At 42.0% G+C, this 19,144-nt stretch overlaps 1 protein-coding gene across 1 annotated transcript in view; it reads left to right on the plus strand.

Moving 5' to 3' along the window:
- Positions 1-1,242: 1,242 nt before the first annotated feature.
- cadm2b (cell adhesion molecule 2b) overlaps positions 1,243-19,144 on the plus strand; it is a gene marked incomplete at both ends in the record, with an annotated part of 166,639 nt that continues 148,737 nt past the window's right edge. The window contains one exon of the mRNA XM_083695108.1: positions 1,243-1,303. Within this exon, the coding sequence (XP_083551234.1) occupies positions 1,243-1,303 (61 nt within the window). The remainder of the gene's footprint in view (positions 1,304-19,144) is intronic.

Raw genomic sequence — 19,144 nt, forward strand, 5'->3', positions numbered from 1 at the left:
CTCCCCTGTGCCCATACAGTGCTTCCTGACATGACACCTAGCAGCTGATTCTGTAAGTAAGCTGTCTGTCTTTCTCTCTGTTGTCACAAGTCATGACCAGGGACTTTCACTCTTTGTATGTGTTGTTGATGTAACTGCATACAAACTATTTGATTAAAATTCCATTCTTGGAGTAAATTGAGGTAGCATTCAACTTCATTCGCAAGTCACAGTTTGTGAGCTGTATCTTATAATTTTCCATATTTACCTGGTAGCGGCAACAAAGTGAACTAACACCAATTCCTCCCATATTCTGATCTCTTTCCAGTACAACTATTAGAGAATTATGTTGGAAATCACTTTATTCTACCATGGACAGTAATCTTTGCAGAGCTGTCAGGAAGGCAAAAGAGGCAGCAATTACTGAAGCAGGACATAAAAATGTACTTCCCTGGCTAGCATGTGTTTAGAAAGGTCAATAGTCTTAATCTCTTTTTTTACCTTGGTAGTAGTCAATGAGGGATTGCACTTTATGCTTTAGTCAACACAGGCTAAGCAGTATCCAGAAGCAGCTGAGTTTCATTTCGTTTCTCACTGCAAACATTGTTTTGAGCAGCTTACATGAATCCTCTCGCAGCACAGGAATAATTATGTTTTTGCTAGTGACTAGTTGAATAGTAATCAAAATATTAATTTTAGCGTATACCAATGAAATATGTGCAGAATTATTTAACCGACAAACATTGGCCTTCTGCATTACAGGTTGTCTTATGTTGGGTCGCTGTTCTTTCAGCACGGCATTTCACAGTGCACATTGAACCAGATCTACTTGATAAATGACAACCTTTCATGAGGTCAAAAACATTCTCAACGCAGCTTTATATGAAACCGCGTAATGATTCTTGGAATTGGACTATACACCGGAGTCTTTAGAGGAATTTCTAGGTGTTTGCCATTGGTGAAGCGTCTTCATCAGTCAAAAGGCGTGGGCGGGACTCTGCTCTCTGCAGCCCGAGAGAGGCAATAGGCTGATGCTGCACTTTCTCGCCGAGCATCTCTCGCCCTGGCACACACTGGCAGCGCAACTGCCCCCGGATCTGCGAGAACTGTGGGACTTCACTGGAACCGAATTCGTTCCTACGCAAAGAGCCTATGTGTTCAAAACTGCACGCTTACCTGGATAAACCAATCTTCAGTCCACAAGAAGAAGAGGATAACGTGAGTGGAGTGCCAGCATAGTTAGCTGAAGGAAGCGAAAAGAATATGATTCTCAAAGAGCACTTGGTCTTCATCCTGTATAGCTTCTGTGGGATCGCCTCTAAAGGTAAGCGCTGAAAACAAGAAGGCTATATTTAAAGAAACCCCTTGACTCGGACGTGGTGGGGGATTTTGTTATGTGCAAGATAAATTATCTTCCTATATTTCGTGTGTGTTGACGTAATGGACATGTGTTAATATTGCTTGAAAAAGGTTTAGGAATGTAGATTATTCGATGCAGCTGAACGTGGTAACGCAGTAAAGTTCTGCCAGGGACAATTTAAGGTGTAAACTATAAATTAGTGTACTGTAGTTAACAGGTAAGCTGTGCAGTAGGAAAGAGATGTTTAGGTCAAATAGATGTTGCTGTACCTATTATGTATAGGCAACAACAAATTAAAGAAGCTGTGGACAAAGCTTGGGTTAAATCATGTGCGCACTGAATAATGATGGATTGAATTTGCCATCATGAGTTACAGAAGAACATGGTCTTATGACATATGCGTAACATGAAACTAATACAAGCCATATTAAATACAGTCGCTTCATATGTTATGTCTGGCGTAGCGTATGTGCATTTTCTCTTGAGTGGGGCAATTGCAGCAGTCTGCATCTTCGGGTCGTAGTAGTGTAAGCGTTTCTTCTAATTATTCAAGTAACGTGTTTCAAAGGTGAAATGCTAAGTTTGTCGACATTTAAGACATATTTTATATCACCCTGCTTGTAATAATTTATTCGACATTTGGAAGTGGATCACATAATGGGTAATAATTGTCTAGCATTTAATTGGCCTAAGACATGGTTGAGATTGTTATGACAATGCAATATTGTCCACAATTACTATAATGTATGGTAGGTTACATTCTCAAACTTGAGATGAGAGACCGAGGGCATAGTAAGATCGCAGGCATACAGTTTACAGTACCGTCTTTTCATCACAATTCCCCAACTCCCCACATAGCCTGTCCGTCCCGCTCATGGGCATGCTTGCACAGCCACCGCCCTGTGTCATTGCGCGGGTGATGCCGATGGAATTAATACGTTTTCTCGCCCCTTACGTTGTAATTTAGTATATACTACATCTTACGTGTCTACGCCTTTACAGTATTATTAGCCACTCAGGAAAATCAAGTGTCCTAACTTTGTTTCCTGTGCGCAACGAACGCAAGTGCCAAGGGTGATTTTGCGGTTTTACGTTTCAACTTTCTGCCAACTTGTTGATGTCAGATTTTAGTCATATACACCGTATACTTGTAATTTGCACAATAATCACTTCAGTGATCGACCTGATTCAAAACTTTGTTGTTGTTAGTTTTTTGTTTTTCTGTCAATTATGATAGGAGCAATTATGCTCCCCTATCAACTTTCTCTAGAGATTATTTTATATGAAATCTTATTACACAGAAAATAAGCGTTGAGTGCTGCGATATAATATAGCTTACTACGTTATCACGACTGGATACACGTTTTCATACAATTAATATTGTATTAAGCCTATTTATGCTTGGTCACTCCCTTAGATTTGTATCGTCAAATTGTTTCCCATCACTTATACTTAAGTTAATTATGCATGTCTTCAAACGTTTTATTAAGTACTATTTGACATGCAATTTTGAACGCAAACCATTGTGTGATTTAAGTAATAAATCCATTGGTCTCAGTGGTGATACAGTAGTAGTCAATAAAGTCTGTAGTCCAGTACCTATCCCTGCCCAAAGTGCCACTCTGCCCCTGCCTACCTGTCTTGAGGAATTGTCATGGTGAGAAAATGTTTCACAAGTGTGTTCACCTGGAAAGGTCATGCAGTATCGATTTCAAGATTATATACCTCTCCCAAGTATTTATGTCTCAAACAGGCCTTTAAGCACCACATCTGGTAATGTGTGCTTGTTATGTAGGCTAAACATTGTCAGTGAGTTGCAGCACATAACATTGTACAGATATTAACAAATTATTAAACAGTCATTTAGTCATTACTTTGTAACTGTATAGTTATGTATTTGAGAGGATGTTGTGATTTCAAATGTGAAATACAAACTCACTACACATTACCTTTTACAGTCATATTTGCAAAAGTTAAAGATGACCCTTGTGTTTTCCATCTGCCTTTCACTGATTTGAAAATGCAGTCTGTATTATTATGTTGAATCTGTTTCTCTTGAAAACCATTAGAGGGTAATACAAATTGGACCCTAGGGAAAGTGAACCCCAAAACGTCACACAAGAAGCAGGGATCTTGGGGGGGAATGCATGGGTGCATCTCTTGTGAGCTGTGCAGTGAAGCTGCTAGAATAATCTGGCAGTGTGGAAGGTGAGGTATTGCAGGGAAAGGTGCTTATATTCCATTCAAGGAAGCCCACTCCCCACTGCTGAGGGTTAGCTTATCACTGCAGAATGGCTCTAAGCTGCAGAGTGCTGGCCATGGAGATGCACTGTGTACCACAGCATATGAATAGTCCAGTAAAGGGGACCTACTGTGCTCCAAAAGAGATGCAGCAGCCCTGCTTACTTTGCGTTGACAGATCCACATCTTAAATGATAAGCCTGAAACCAGATGCACCAGATATCTTGTTGAGAAGTTTGGGAAGAAAATCAAAGAGGCTAATCAGCATGGACAAAGACGCGGGAGCAGCGCAGCAGCCGGCAGCAGTGGGGAGAGGAAGACATTACATTTACATTTATCGCATTTAGCAGACGCCTTTATCCAAAGCGACTTACAACAAATACATTTGTTTAAGTAAGTCTTAAGTAAGTCTTACAACAAGTACATTTGTTTAAGTAAGTCTTAAGTAACTCTTACAACAAGTACATTTGTTTAAGTAAGCCTTTATCCAAAGCGACTTACATTTGTTTAAGTAAGTGAATCATCTATCCAACAGTCATCATAAGACAAAGTAATCACTGCTCACACCAGGGGCCATTGGCAGTCGTAATGCCAGAATCCAATTTAATTTTTATTATTTTTTAATTATTTATTAACAGGAGAGAACTTGTACAGGGTGGAAGTAGGGGTGAAGAGGTCTCAAGCGTTAGGGTTAGTACAGGGAGGGTAGTGGGGGTAAAGAGGTCTTAGGAAGGACTGTTAAGATGTAGCCTGAAGAGATGGGTTTTCAATCTACGGCGGAAGATCGGTAGTGACTCTGCAGTTCTGACAGTGGGGTAGAAGAGGGGTAACAGTGAGGTTTGAGGTATGGGAGGATCTTGTGAAGACAAGGTCGAGCTGATTGCCCGCCTTATGAGTGGGAGGAGAGTGGGACAGGGTGAGGCCGAAGGAGGAGAGAAGGTCAAGTGCTCCAGACGAGTGAAGCTTCTCTGACTGGATGTTGAAGTCACCCAGTATTGTGAGCGGTGTGCTGAAGGACATCCATGTGGCCATCCATCTGGACATCCAAGTGGCCAAGCTGACCTGGAGGACGATAGATAACAACAGTGTGAAGTTTGACAAGGGAGGTGATAGAAACATCATGGAATTCAAAGGTGGAAATGGACAGGTGTGACAGGGGAAGGACATTATGTGACCACTTAGACAAGATGAGGAGTCCTGTTCCTCCTCCTCGACCAGAGAGTCTAGGGGAATGAGTAAAGGAGTAGGCATCAGAGAGGGCTGCTGGAGTAGCTGTGTTATCCGGTATAACCCATGTCTCTGTGAGAGCAAGGAAGTGGAGAGACATGAAGCAGGCATAGGCTGAGATAGCCTCTGCTTTCCGGACCGCTGACTGGCAGTTCCAAAGTCCTCCCGTGACAGTGAGGTCGTGGTCAGTTGAGGATGGTGGGTAGATTAGATTGGAAGGGTTGCGGGTGGAGGTGTAGTGTCGATGTGTCCTCCTGATGGATGAAAAAACAGGAATGGGGATAAAGCTCATTGTGATTTTTTGCCGGTATAGAGGGAAAGGGTTAGTGGGAAATGTAGGATATAGGTAGGCTCAATACACTCAGGGTAATGAAAGAATTATCAAAATAGAATAAGAATACTTAGTAGTGTGGCCTTCCTCTCAGGCCTTCCTCGATGGACTCCACAGAAAGACTCCTTCGTCTTCGTGTCAGGAGGCTGTCGCAGAGGCTGTCGCTCTGCGATTGTCACGATATAAATGCAGATTCTGTGATTGCTGATGCAACCCCTCCCACCTGATGATCAGTTAACGACCAGACAGGCTTCACCACTCACTCAATCCCAAATGTATTAATCCTGGTCCAGGGTGAGCAGGAGTTAAATACCTGGCAGGATAGTGTTTAGGCCCTCCCACTGGAGATTGACAGCACTTTCAATAGAAACTACTTATCAGAGCTTAAGGCAGGATAGCCACAACAAAACAAACAACTAAACAGCTCTTTGATTTAAATATATTTTAGGGCATTTCTGCTTTTATTGGGATAGAGATAGTAGAGATTGACAGGAAGGATGGGTGAGAGAGGAGGGATGACATGCAGGATATGTCGATGGCCGGAATCAAACCAGGGACCTTGTGATGATATGGTATGCGCCTTAGTGTGCTACGCCACTGAACGTCCCAACTAAACAGCTCTTTGATTACAACAAGATTCAGCTAACTTCCTCAAACTGGAGAACAGGCTAAAAGCAGGATAGCCTCAACAAAACAAACAACTAAACAGCTCTTTGATTACAACAAGATTCAGGCTTAAGGCAGTTCTCCAGTATGAAAAAGAATGATCTATGAGAGAGCCCGCTTTAACATACGGAGACAGGGAGAAAACGAAACAGTGGATTCTTTTGTCACAACTTTATATGCCTTAGCTGAACATTGTAACTATGGACTTTTGCATGATAATCAGAGACAGGCTAGTCGTTGGGTTAGCTGACATGGGTCTGTCAGAACGAATGCAGCTAGATAAATCTCACACTAGAGAGAACAATTGAGATGGCAAGACAAAGAGAAGAGGTGAAAAAGCAGTTATGCAGAAAGGCAGTATCAGTGGAAACAGAAATTCCTCGTCATGGAAATGCTAATGATACAGAGAAAAAGCAAAGTGTCGAAACTGCGGCCAAAGCCCTGCACATACAAGGGCACAGTGTCCAGCCAATGAAGTAGTGTGTCATTCCTGTGGGAAAAAAGGACATTACCAACATGTGTGTTTATCATCAAGAGCAGTGAACAAGGTTCAAGAAGAGGATGAAAGCATTTTCCTAGGGACAGTAACAGCAGGAGGTGACCCATGGATGATTGGCATTCAAGTGATGGACAGACACGTGAAATTCTAAATAGACACTGGTGCCGATGTGATCCCAGACAATGTGTTTTATCACATTTTGCAAGAACCAGCAAGCCAGTTCTGCAAAGATCAACAAAACATCTGCTAGGACCAAGGAGAGCGCTGCTGGACGTGGTCAGGGTCGCTAGTGTGATTCTACGAAAGGGAGAACGGGAGACATTGGAGGATGTGTATGTCATCAGAGATCTACACACTGCTTTACTTGGCAGACCAGCCATTACAAAGCTTGAGCTGGTTGCTCGACTCGACAGCATTGATGTACAGACACTGAAAGAAAGCTATCCAAAGCTGTGCAGTGGTCTTGGCACAGTACAACTGCCATATACCATCAAGCTGAAACCAGAGCCCTACTCACTCCACACTCCTTGGCTCACTAGCTGGGGCAAAGATCTTCAGCAAACTCAACGCGACCATGGGCTTCTGGTAGATCCCGCTAGCTGAGATGTCAGTTAAGCTAACAACCTTCATCACACCCTTTTTGACATTATTACTTCAACCACGTGCCTTTCGGCATTGCTTCAGCACCTGAACACTTCCAGACCAGAGTGGTGATAGAGGTCGCTGAAGGCCTGGAAGGAGTAGTCTGTCACATGGATGATGTATTAGTCTGGGGCCAAACTCAAGAGAAGCATGATGCATGGCTGGATGGAAAGGCCGGCTTAATGTGAACATGGACAAATGTGACTTGTCAAACCAGGAAGTTACATTTCTGGGCCACATTATCTCAGACAAAGGAGTACAGCCCGACCTGACAAAGACAGAGGCTGTCAAAGAGATGGCAGAGCCATCCAACATCAGTGAGCTGTGGAGCATCCTGGGAATGGTGAACCAGCTGGGAAAGTTCATCCCCTAGTTAGCTGAAAAGGACAAACCTCTCAGAGATCTTCTTTCAAAGAAAAATCTTTGGTACTGGGGGGCTGATCAAGAACCTTCAATGTGCTGAAGGAGGAGCTGACATCCACACCCCTGTTAACCCTGTACGACCCAAACAAAGAGATCAAGGTGTCTGTAGATACGTCTTCTTATGGACTAGGCAGAGTGATGTTGCAGAAGTGGAGCGAGAAATGGAGACATGTTGCCTACGCATCCCAGTCACTTATAACGACCAAGCAGATATATGCTCAGGTGGAAAAGGAAGCTCTGGGGCTCACATGGGCATGTGAAAGATTCAGAGATGTTCTCATTGGTCAACACTTTCAGTTGGAAACTGATCACAAACCTCTCCTGAGCCTTCTGGGGAACCAATCCTTGGACACCCTTCCCCCATAATCCAGCGCTTCAGGATGAGACTGATGAGATACTCCTACATGATTGCACATGTAACAGGGAAGAGTCTGTGGACCGCAGACACACTGTCACATGCACCAATTAAAGCCGAAGCTACTGCTACAGAAAAGGAGCTCATGGAGAGCAGATATCTATGTGGACGCTATCATGGAACAGCTTCCAGTGAGTGTTTTCTACATGGAACATCTGAGAGAACAACTCAAAGCCGACAGTGTGTGCTCAAAAGTCATGAGTTCAGCAGATGCAAAGGTCCACTGAAAGTGTACTGGGTAGATCGCTCTTCTCACTGTGCAAGACGGTCTCCTGTTGAAAGTTACAAGACTTGTCATTCCCTCAGCCCTACGTAACGCTGTCCTCACCAAGCTCCACAAGGGTCATCAGGGTGTGGTTAAGTGTAGAGAACGCGCATGACAAGCTGTGTGGTGACCTGGCCTCAGCCAGCAACAGAATGAACTTGTGCTTAACTGTAGGACATGCATCAAAGAGTGCACAAACCACACAGAACCACTCATACCTGAAATACCCTGGCAAAGACTGGGAGTGGACTTGTTCACTCTGAAAAACACCACCTACCTGTTAGCAATGGATTATTTCTCAAGGTACATGGAAATGACGTACCTGTCACCAACTGCGGATATCGTAGTCCATCTGAAGTCCATCTTCGCCCGCCATGGGGTGCCTGAGGTTCTAGTTACGGACAATGGGCTTCAGTTCTCCGGGGAACCCCTTTCCGACTTCGCTGCAGCATATGGATTTCGCCATGTCACCATGTCCAAGGTTCCCACAAAGCAACAGAGAGGCGGAACATGCCATTCAGACGGTGAAAAATCTCCTCAAGAAAGTTGCCAATCCTTACTATGCTTTGCTGGCCTATCGGTCAAATCCACTCCAGAATGGCTTCAGTCCAGCACAATTGCTGATGGGACGACAGCTTCGCACCACAGCAGCTGTCAGTTCAAAGGAAAAGGAGAGAAGGAATGCGGATCAGCAAAGCTTCAACAAACGTCACAGAGTCAGCGACCTCAGCAGACTCCCACCTGGAAAACAAGTGTGGGTGACTGACTCAAAAGTCACAGGAACAGTGCTGAGGGAACATGCAGCACCACGATCATACATGGTGGAAGTTCCACACAGAACTGTCTGCAGGAATGGACATCACCTAATTTCTATGAGTGGACCTGAAAAGAGCAACGCTACGCAGGAGATTCAAGTGTCTTCACCACCCCAACACACTGTATCGCCACAAACACCCAACACAGATTTACCTGCTGCACTCAGAACAAGGTCTGGGCGAGCAATAGTCAAACCTCAAAGACTGGACTTATATCAAAGCAAACAGAACAAAATACTGAGTCTATGTAAAAGGGAAAAGAGAAAATAACAGTTGTAAAGTTGTTACAGTTCTTACTTACCTGTGGGGTAGATTTGTGTTTAAACATTGAAAGATGCAGTTTGGTTAGTTTAACAAATATTCATGTTTTATGACTGCTAAAATGTTCCAGAAGAACTAGTCAGGAACAGACCTTCCGACATAAGGGCAGAATAATCCCTCGAGGTCTGTAGAGACAAAGGCAGTCTACCCTTTGTTCTCTGAAAAGGGAAGATGTGGTGTTATTTGTATACTGAGTCCCATTGGCCATATGCTAATGAGGGCCAGTGGGAACTGGGGGGTGCAGGACAAAAAGTATTGCTCTCTCTCTGGGGTTGTTCATGAGTTATTGAGAAGCCACATTATGTAATTAGCTAGCAATAAATGTGCATTTATAAAGATGCACCATTCGTAGTTATTGTACTCACCTAATTAGATTACACAACAATATCCACCTTCCTTTTCCACACATCCATGTGGGGAGCCATGGTTGACAGGCAATTACAGCTTAAGAGCCTATGAAGTTGCTGGACTTTAAGGACATTTTTAGCTACTGCATTATTTTGGTTCCTAGTCTGCATTGGTTTTCAGAAGGTAAAAGTCTATTCTCCATGTATTCTGTCCAGAGCAGATCCTCCTGATTTTAAAACAGCGATTATTCCTGTTCTGTTAAGTGTTAACATAGCACTAAAGTCAGATAGATTTGGTTTTCTTTGCCCCAAGTCATTTTGATGGGATGTCTATAATTCACCACCGTTGCCCAATACAGAAATGATGACTATACACATTTTTGAGCCCAATGGATGGCAGTCTCTAATGGTAGTGTATTTTTACATGATTATCCATTGAAGATGAAGAGACAGTTATTCCTCTTGGTTACAATCACCATTGATTTGTAATTGTGGATATTTTGTGTGGGAAAAAAACTAAAGTAAGCAATAAACTTTTTTGCAGTTAAGCAATTTGCACAAATGGACATGGTCTCTCTGCTGGTTTTGATAACGCTGTGTTTAGACAATCTGTCATATTATCTTCCAATAAAGGAGCAACCTACGCACAGTGCTCTGTGCAAATAAAGTATACACTCACCAAATACTTTATTAGGAACACCTGCACACCTTCTCATGGTGGAGGTGGTGTAATGGTGTGGGGAATGTTTTCTTGGCACACTTTGGGCCGTTAATACCAATCAATCATCGCTTAAATGCCACAGCCTATTTAAGAATTGTTGCTGACCATGTGCATCCCTTCATGGCCACAATTTATCCATCTTCTAATGGCTACTTCCAGCATGATAATACACCGTGTCACAAAGCAAAAGTCATCTTAAACTGGTTTCATGAACATGACAATGAGTTCAGTGTTCTTCAGTGGTCTTCCCAGTCACCGGATATGAATCCAATAGAACACCTTTGGGATGTGGTAGAACGGGAGATGCACAGCTTGAAAGTGCACCTGAAAAATCTGCAGGAATTGTGTGATGCAATCATGTCATCATGGACCAGAATCTCAAAGGAATGTTTCCAACATCTTGTGGAATCAATGGTACAAAGAATTGAGCCTGTTTTGAGAGCAAAGGGAGGCCCTACCCAGTATTAGTATAGTGTTCCTAATAAAGTGTTCAGTGATCGTATAATGCTGTACACTGTGTCAAAACAGCACCTATCTTCTGTACAGCAATTATTGCAACTTTGTTCTTCAATCATGATTGTCAGTAGCTAGAGTTTCAGTCTAGTGTTTTGTTCTGCTAGAAATGAAACTGGGATGCCTGTTTTGTGAAAAAAAATGTGTGTGCATGATCTGAATTCCGTATTTGGCCCAGAATGAAGCCGATACTTCATTTTATACCCGTTTGCATTGCTGACCTTTACCAATCTTTTTTGGCCCTCATCTCTGTTGAAGTGGGCTTTGTGCCCGGCTGTGGATGAGCCTCTGAATCTCATTTAGTCTGTGTGATGATCTCTCACTCTCTCCTCTCTCAGCAGTCGCGTTGAGCAAAGTTAATATTTTTTGTTCAGAAATGGCACCTACAGTATACATCTCTCCACGACGCACTGGGGCTTCTTATTTTTTTTTTACTTTGATGCTACTTCTTTGCTTTTTTCTTTTTTTTTTTTACTCTAATTCATCAGGGCACTCTGCAGTGCCTAAACAGAACAACAGCTTTTCTCAATGTGTAGGTGGCTTTTTCCAAGTTTCTGGAAATGATGCACTCATATGAATTATGTATTTGTAAGTGCAAAACCCAAACATGTTGGGAAATGTATGATAAGTGTTACTTAGCTTAAGTGTATACTATTATGTGTAGATTTAGTCATCATTATAGCATCTGCCTGCCCTGTTTATTTAATAATAAACAGGATTATGGTGTTTGACACTGGTAGTTCTAGGTACCTATTTGTCTATCTAACTATTTATTCATAGAAAGTACACCCATGACTCAGTAATAAGTCACACATAGTTACCACCTTGTATAGATCCAATCTTTATTCAAAACTCATGGAAATACAATAATGTAGGTCCTTCCCCAGTCTAAGTAATTCAATGTTTTGTATGTTAACTGTAATTGCATAATTAGTTTCTGGATATTTACTACAAGACTACACTAGATAAACCAACATGAAAACAAACAGAAACAAATAACCAACCCTAATTTAAAAGTGAGATGCTATGCAGAGAACTTAAAAGCACAAACTTTAGTTGATGCATGTATACACCCTTTATTGATTTGCTTTTTAAGAGGTTCCCATGGGAACTAAAGCTGGTGGAGATAGCAGTGGTGATGACTTCGATGTCCTGTCTTCCTGGAACAACTAGCTAGCTAACGTTAGTATTCTGTTGCTCGCTAACCTACTTTAACTGTTTGCTAGATAGCTAGCTAGCTAGTCGATATTTACTTACATAGCTTAACACACATAATTTCTGAAATTGTGCATATAAATTATTTCGAACAATTACCTTCAAATACCTCATTTAAAATGTTCTCACTTAAATTTGTACACACGCCATAGTTTATGTAAAGAAAAAAAAATCTCTCTTCTTCCTCGTGTGCAAATCGCAATAATCACTGAGAACGGAAAGTATGCTGGCCACCATGCTTCGTTATTCAGACCTCCCAAGTACACCACGAGAATGTACTTGACATTTAACAGATTTGAGTTTGGAACAGCATTTGATCACAACATAGACATGATGCAGCGTAAAGGCGAATCTGTGGCATTGATTTGGGGAGTAGAGGTTCAAACTCAGCAGCCCCAACTGACTGGTACTGGGTCTTCAGAGCACCGTTACATTGCAATTCAATGAGTTCCAACTGCAACTGCTCAGGGGCAGTGCCAACATCAATTGCAAATGGATTTGCGATCAAGGTTGAATTTCTGTGATTCAAAATCAGCAAATCTCCTGCTGAATTCCGCTTTGAGTGTGTTCAGTTTGTTAGCATACACTTTGGTCGGGAATGGGGTAGTGACTGTGTCACTGACTGACTGGCAAGTAGGAAAGTGAGACAAGTTGCCTTGGCGCATCTGGTCCTCCCATAGACGCAGTTTCATTTGAAACGTCTTTACTGAGTCTCGCATTTCAGTGATCAGCTGCTTTCGACCATGGAGTTTTACATTCAGGGCATTGAGGTGCTCCGTTACGTCACACATAAACGCCAAGTCGCTCAGCCACTTTTCATCCTCAAACTCGGGGATGACCTTTTGTTTGCTTTCCATGAAGCGAGCGATCTCAACGCGGGTATCATAAAATCTTCGCAACACTTCCCCCCGACTCAACCAGCGCACCTCCGTATGGTCCTCCTCTAAAAATGCCCTGAATTGATTCAAGCCCCGTGAACGAATAAAGTTCACCATTTTGATTACAACTGTCATGTCCAATCAGAATCAGAATTATTTTATTTGGCCAAGTATTGCACACACAGGAAATTGACTTGGTGAGGTTGGTGCATGAGACATAAAAAACAACTATATATATATAAGCAAAATATCAACAAAATATAAAATAGAACAATAAAACAATAAATTATGTGTGTGTGACAGGGTGGGTTGGGGGGTGGAAGTCCCAGAGTCAGTGAGAGGCAGGGAGCTTGTTTGTGAGCCCCACTGCCATGGGGAAGAAACTGTTCAGGTGGCGTGAGATTTTGGTCTTGATAGACCCGGAAGCTTTTGCCAGATGGAAGTCTATGGAAGAGGTGGTGACCAGGATGGGAAGGATCAGCAATGATATTTCCTGCTCTCTTACTGGTCCTGGAGTGGAACAGGTCCAGGAGAGACGGCAGGTTGCAGCCGATGACCTTCACAGCTGAATGAATGGTCCGCTACAGTCTGCCTTTGTCCTTGGCAGTGGAGGCAGCGAACCAGACGGTGATCCATGAGCTGAGGATGGACTCAATGATGGCCGTATAGAACTCGACCATTACTTTCCGCAGCATGTTGAATTTCTTCAGCTGCTGCAGGAAGAACATCCTCTGCTGGGCCTTCTTGATGGTGGAGGTGATGTTCTCTGCCCACCTGAGGTCCTGTGAAATTATTGTCCCTAGGAATCTGAATGACTCCACAGTGTTAACTGGGGAGTCACACATGATGAGGGGGGCGGTTGGGGCTGGACTTTTCCTGAAGTCTACTACCATCTCTACAGTTTTTAGAGCGTTCAGCTCCATGTTGTTCTGGCTGCACGAGGAAACCAGGCTGTCAACTTCCTTTCTGTAGGCGGACTCATCCCCATTGGCGATTAATCCAATGAGAGTTGTGTCATCTGCAAACTTCAGGAGTTTGATAGAAGGGTGGCTAGAGGTGCAACTGTTGGTGTAGAGGGAGAAGAGTAGAAGAGAGAGCACACAGCCTTGTAGGACTCCAGTGCTGATGGTCCGGGGCTCCGAAACAAGCTTGCCCAGCTGCATGTGCTGCTTCCTGTCTGTCAGGAAGTCAGTGATCCACATTTCAAGTCATGCCCAACACTTTCCCACAGAGGGCTTCCTGGTGGCTGATGCAGTGGTAGACTGTCAAGTTTTCTCCCGTGTGCCCCATCTTCTCTTGAATCAAACCAACCAAACCACGGACCTCCCCGCACATCACAGGTGCGCCATCCGTCACCCCAACAAGTGTATTCCACTGCAATTCTGTTTCATTGATGCACCGCTCCACTTGTGTGTGAAAATATCCTGTCCGGTAGTTGTCCCGTGAATCGCTTTTAAATCCAAAAGTTCCTCAGTGATGGAAAACTGAGCATCCACCCCCCGGATGAATATGGAAAGCTGGGCAGTGTCCGTCCTGTCTGTACTCTCATCTACAGCCAACGAATACAAAACAAATTCCTTGACTTTAGTTTTTAGCTGGATCTGTAAGTCAGAGGCCAGCTCATCCACACGACTAGCCACAGTATTTCAGGAGAGACTGATATTCGCAAATGCCTGCTTCTTGTCGGGGCATACAACATCACATAACTGTTCAATGCAATTTTTAATAAACTCTCCCTCTGTGAACGGCTTGCATGCTCTTGATATTTCCTCCACTATTATAAAGCTTGCCTTCACAGCTCCCTCACTCTGACTGTTGATGCGAGTAAACATGTTTTGCTGTTGTTGAAGGCTGCGTTTTATTTCTTTGAGTTTTTGCATCCGCGTTCCATGTCCCTGTTTCCATAATGCTCTGCTTTGTTTTGAAATGCCTCAGAAGGTTATACTCTGAAAACTGCCAATGACTCTTGACATACGAGACACATTGGCTTTTGTTTGAAGTCACAAAATAAATATTCTGTTTCCTATATTTCTTGAAATTGTCAATATTCATTGTCCACTTTTCTTTTTTTGGCCATTGTATGCTTGCTACCTTTGGAAAGGCAGATAGCATTCAATACTCCGGTACTGCAGGAACATGCTACTCGTAGCATTTCCGTTATTTGTACTGTAGCCTAAAAACACGGTGGAAAAGTGGAGCATGGCAGTGCCTCCTGCGTTTCAATGTTGTATTGTCACCAATGTAAATTTAAACACCAGCGCACGGGCCACATTAAATTGATTGTCAGAATTTATTGGCGGGCCAGATTAAAAGTCATGGAGGGCTGTGTCTGGCCCGTGGGCCTTTATATTGACATACAGTAGGTGCTCTAGAGCAAGAACGCATTTTGGAACAGAGCCTTAGAGTGTCCTGCCTGAATTAAGCTCAATCCATTTCTGATTTAGCCCCAAGATAGATTCCTCTTTTGTTTTTCCCACATCCAACCAAAGATCATTCATGTCTTCCCAGAAGTTTTGCTATGGTTGTCCCGAAACGAGTGAACCATCTACTCACCTAATTTCGCTAAGATATCTTTGGTTTGGCGCGTTTACATGACACCCAGAGTCCATTGAATGATGGCAAATTTAAACAAACATGGATGAGCACGTACAGCAATTAACATTTAACAACAATTCTGATTAAAAAAAGTATTTTACACACATTACATGTTTCCGTTACAATGTATGCACAAATCGGAATATATGATTTGTTACCAGTATTTGAAAACATGTGAATAAAAATAATGAAGTGATCACCACACAAACCTGTCAGTGATTTTTTTATTGATACAAGTGGTGAGTGTCGGTGTCTTGAATAAATTCTAATATCCAATACAGGCAAAAAGTAAGATAAAGTTAAACTATACAAGCTAGACCAACCTATTTAGCCTACCGAGGCTATGACATCCAAAACGCAGCACACAGGGCAGACGCATACAGCGCAACAATCAAATTCTCGAACAGCAGCTGTGCATTCTGATGTCACGTGCATAAAGAACTTATGTTGGGAGGGCTGTTGGAAATGTCTAGAACGTACACACGGGAAGGTTAAAGACTCTATGCTAATCATCTGAAACTGACCCAGTCAATCAATGTTTGCATAGATATGATATTCATTTGAGGTTTATATAATTACCATGCTAAGCTGAGTGTATTTTTGGTCCTTGAAGAATAATTGAAAATGTGAAATTGGTCTAGCAGACTCATTTGGTAAGTTAGGAATGGCATACAGTTTAACGATTGGATTTCCAATTAATTCTACCACCTTCCTTTTTCCTACTGCTAATTTGCATTCGACTTAACTTCAGTTTTTCAAGTGAAGCGCTAATGGATGAAGGGATCTGATATAAAGTACTATACTGTATGTGGAAGTCTTTTTTTGTCAGCCAAATCCCTTATTAGGATCTGATCAAATACTCTTTAGAATGAATAGTCATGCATTGAGCACAGAAGTACTGCGAATGAGAAAGGCTGGTGAAAGCTGCATGACCGCACTGTACTAAGATTTTTGAATGAATACAACCTATTTTTGTAGTTATAGGCATGACTACTACAGTGACAGGTCCTATTATGCTCGAGGTCAGTGCAGAGTCTGACAGCTACTAATGAACACAGTACTTGCATGTTTATCTCTGTTAACTCAGGAAATTGTATTGTCATATTGATCTTGGAGAGTATATGCAAGACCCTGTACTGTTACTGGATGAAATAAGTATGGGTGAGAGAGAAATAGCACCACAAGGTTAAACAACCGTTTTAGAGTGCTAATGTAACAATCAATCTTTGGCATTTCATATATTCCCTTAGCGCATTTTTGTTAATTGGGTTTTCGCTTTATAATATTATCCTTCAGTTCCATCTTATTTATTTTGCCTGTAGCAAAGCCCAACCCCACAAGAGCCACACAGTCTGTCTTCTTTCATGTGTATGCATGTGTGCACTGTATCTGTAAGGGAGAACAGTCATAAGCTTCAAGGTATTCGTCACAAGCCATCATTCAATAATTTGGTCCCTATACTTTGGCATCATTTCACCATTATCCAATGTCCTTGACCACTTTTATTGCACAGCAAATGCTCCTAACCCTGATCTACAACATAACAGCAACACTGTTAGATGTGTCAACAACATCCGCATATGTCTCCCACCAAAACTGTACCATTAGGACCCACATTATTGCAACATCAATATTGTGTCTACATATCCATGCTGGGTACATGAGCAAGTAACCTGCACCAGATGAATTGGATGTGAATGTGTTTTTCAGAATAAAGCTGTTTTACCATGGTAACTGGGACATAAATGTGTCTGACTTCTAGTCTTTTGTGACTGGTCAGCAACCGGTTAGTGTTAATTTTGCACAGGGCAATGCTGCAGAGGGATTTTGAAGCATGCATGGGACAGTGAAGCATTTTCTCTTCTTTTGGCTGTACACTTCAAAAGTTTGGATTTTAAATCAAACAATTCAATTTCAATTAATAATTCAAATTATATATTTTTTTTTTAATAGTCTCCCTATTTTAGGGTACCCAAAAGAAATGGGACAGTTGACTTGACAGATGTTTCTGGTGTGTTCCATCACATAATTTGTGTAGGCATAAGATATCTGTCAATGTCTAGTATTGATTCTAGGCTTTGCATTTACCTTTGGAGTTTGCTTGTGGTGTCTGTCAACAAGAGGACCAAAGAGGTAAAAGTCAAAGTCAAAGTCAAGGAAGCCATTATTAGCCTCTCCAGGAGGTAGGCAGGAATGTGTCTTAGACTACCATCTGACTCCACCAGCCAAACTACAGACACTTCACTGCAAGGTATAAACCACTAGTTATCCTCAAGGATGGTAAGGTTACAGTTAGCTAAAAATTTACTAAAAAGCCTGCAGAGGTCTGGAAAAATGTATTGTGGACAGATAAGATGAATATTATTATGTACCTAAGTGATTGCAAGAGGAAAGTGTGGAGAAAAAAGGGTCTGCCCAAGATTTACAGCATACCACCTCATCTGTGAAACATAGTGCAGGGGGTGTTAGGTTTGGGCATGTATAGGTTTGGGCATGTATATCACTAAAACTGTCTCTTTTGTCTTTATTGATGATTGTAACTGCTGACGGCAGCAGCAGAATGAATTCTGAAGTCTATAGAAACATCTTGTCTGTTCAAGTGCAAGCAAATGCCTCCAAATTCATTGAATGGTGTTTGATGATGCAGTAAGAAAATGCCCCAAAACATACTGCCATAGCAACTAGGGAATTTTTCAGGGCTAAAAAGTGGAAAGGTCTTGACTAGACCCGCACTGAACATGCATTTCATTTTCTAATGATAAGATTTTAGGCAAAAAGATCTCAAAACAAACAACAACAGAAGAACAGGCCTGGATTGGCTTCACCAGAGAAGATACCCAGCATCTGGTGGGGTCAATGGGTCACAGACTTCAGACAGTTATTGCATGCAAAGTATTGTTGACTAATGCTAAACATGAGTGCTTAATTTGGACATTTAATTAATCTGTCCCATAACTTTTGGGTACTCTGAAATAGCGTGACTATGCTTAAAAAGTGGTGTAATTTCTGAATGGTGAAACCAATATGTGCACCAATACCATCAAATAAAGGCTCAAAATCTCTACTTTAACATTATATTAATTGTTTGATTTCAAATCCAAACTTTTGGAGTGTAGCGCCAAAAAAAAGAAAAAAATGCTTAATTACTTACACAAATGGTCATTACTTACACAGGGCACTGCATATTATACATATGACAAAAGATGTCAAAAGAATGGGAGCATTTCAAGCTTAAAGCGAAAGAAAATGATGTTGTCTGCCGTCACTGCAAACTATGACTGGCTTACCACAATAGCACCACATCAATGCTCCAGCATTTGAAGAGGATGCATCAGGGATTTACGCGGGCATCGGAGTCAGACTAGGTAAGCTATGGCCTCTGTTTACGTTAGCTAACTAAGGTAAATATATATTAGGGCTGCAACTATTGAGTATTTTGGTAATCAAGTTTTCTGTCAATTATTCTGATGATTAATCGAGTAATCGATTAATTGATGAATCAACGCTTTTGAAAAAAGCTTTATTGAAAAAATAATTAATTAGGGTTAGGGTTAGGGTGCAATATAGAATTGACCCCAACCAAATACAATGTTAATTGACTAACTAACGTTTGCTAGCTAACTATGTTACTACCATACGCAATTCACTCGACATTAAAATGTGTGCATGTGTGCATTTATTGACCCGTGTG

Source organism: Argentina silus (genome assembly GCF_951799395.1).
Source record: "Argentina silus genome assembly, chromosome: X".
NCBI classification, from domain to species: Eukaryota; Metazoa; Chordata; class Actinopteri; order Argentiniformes; family Argentinidae; genus Argentina; species Argentina silus.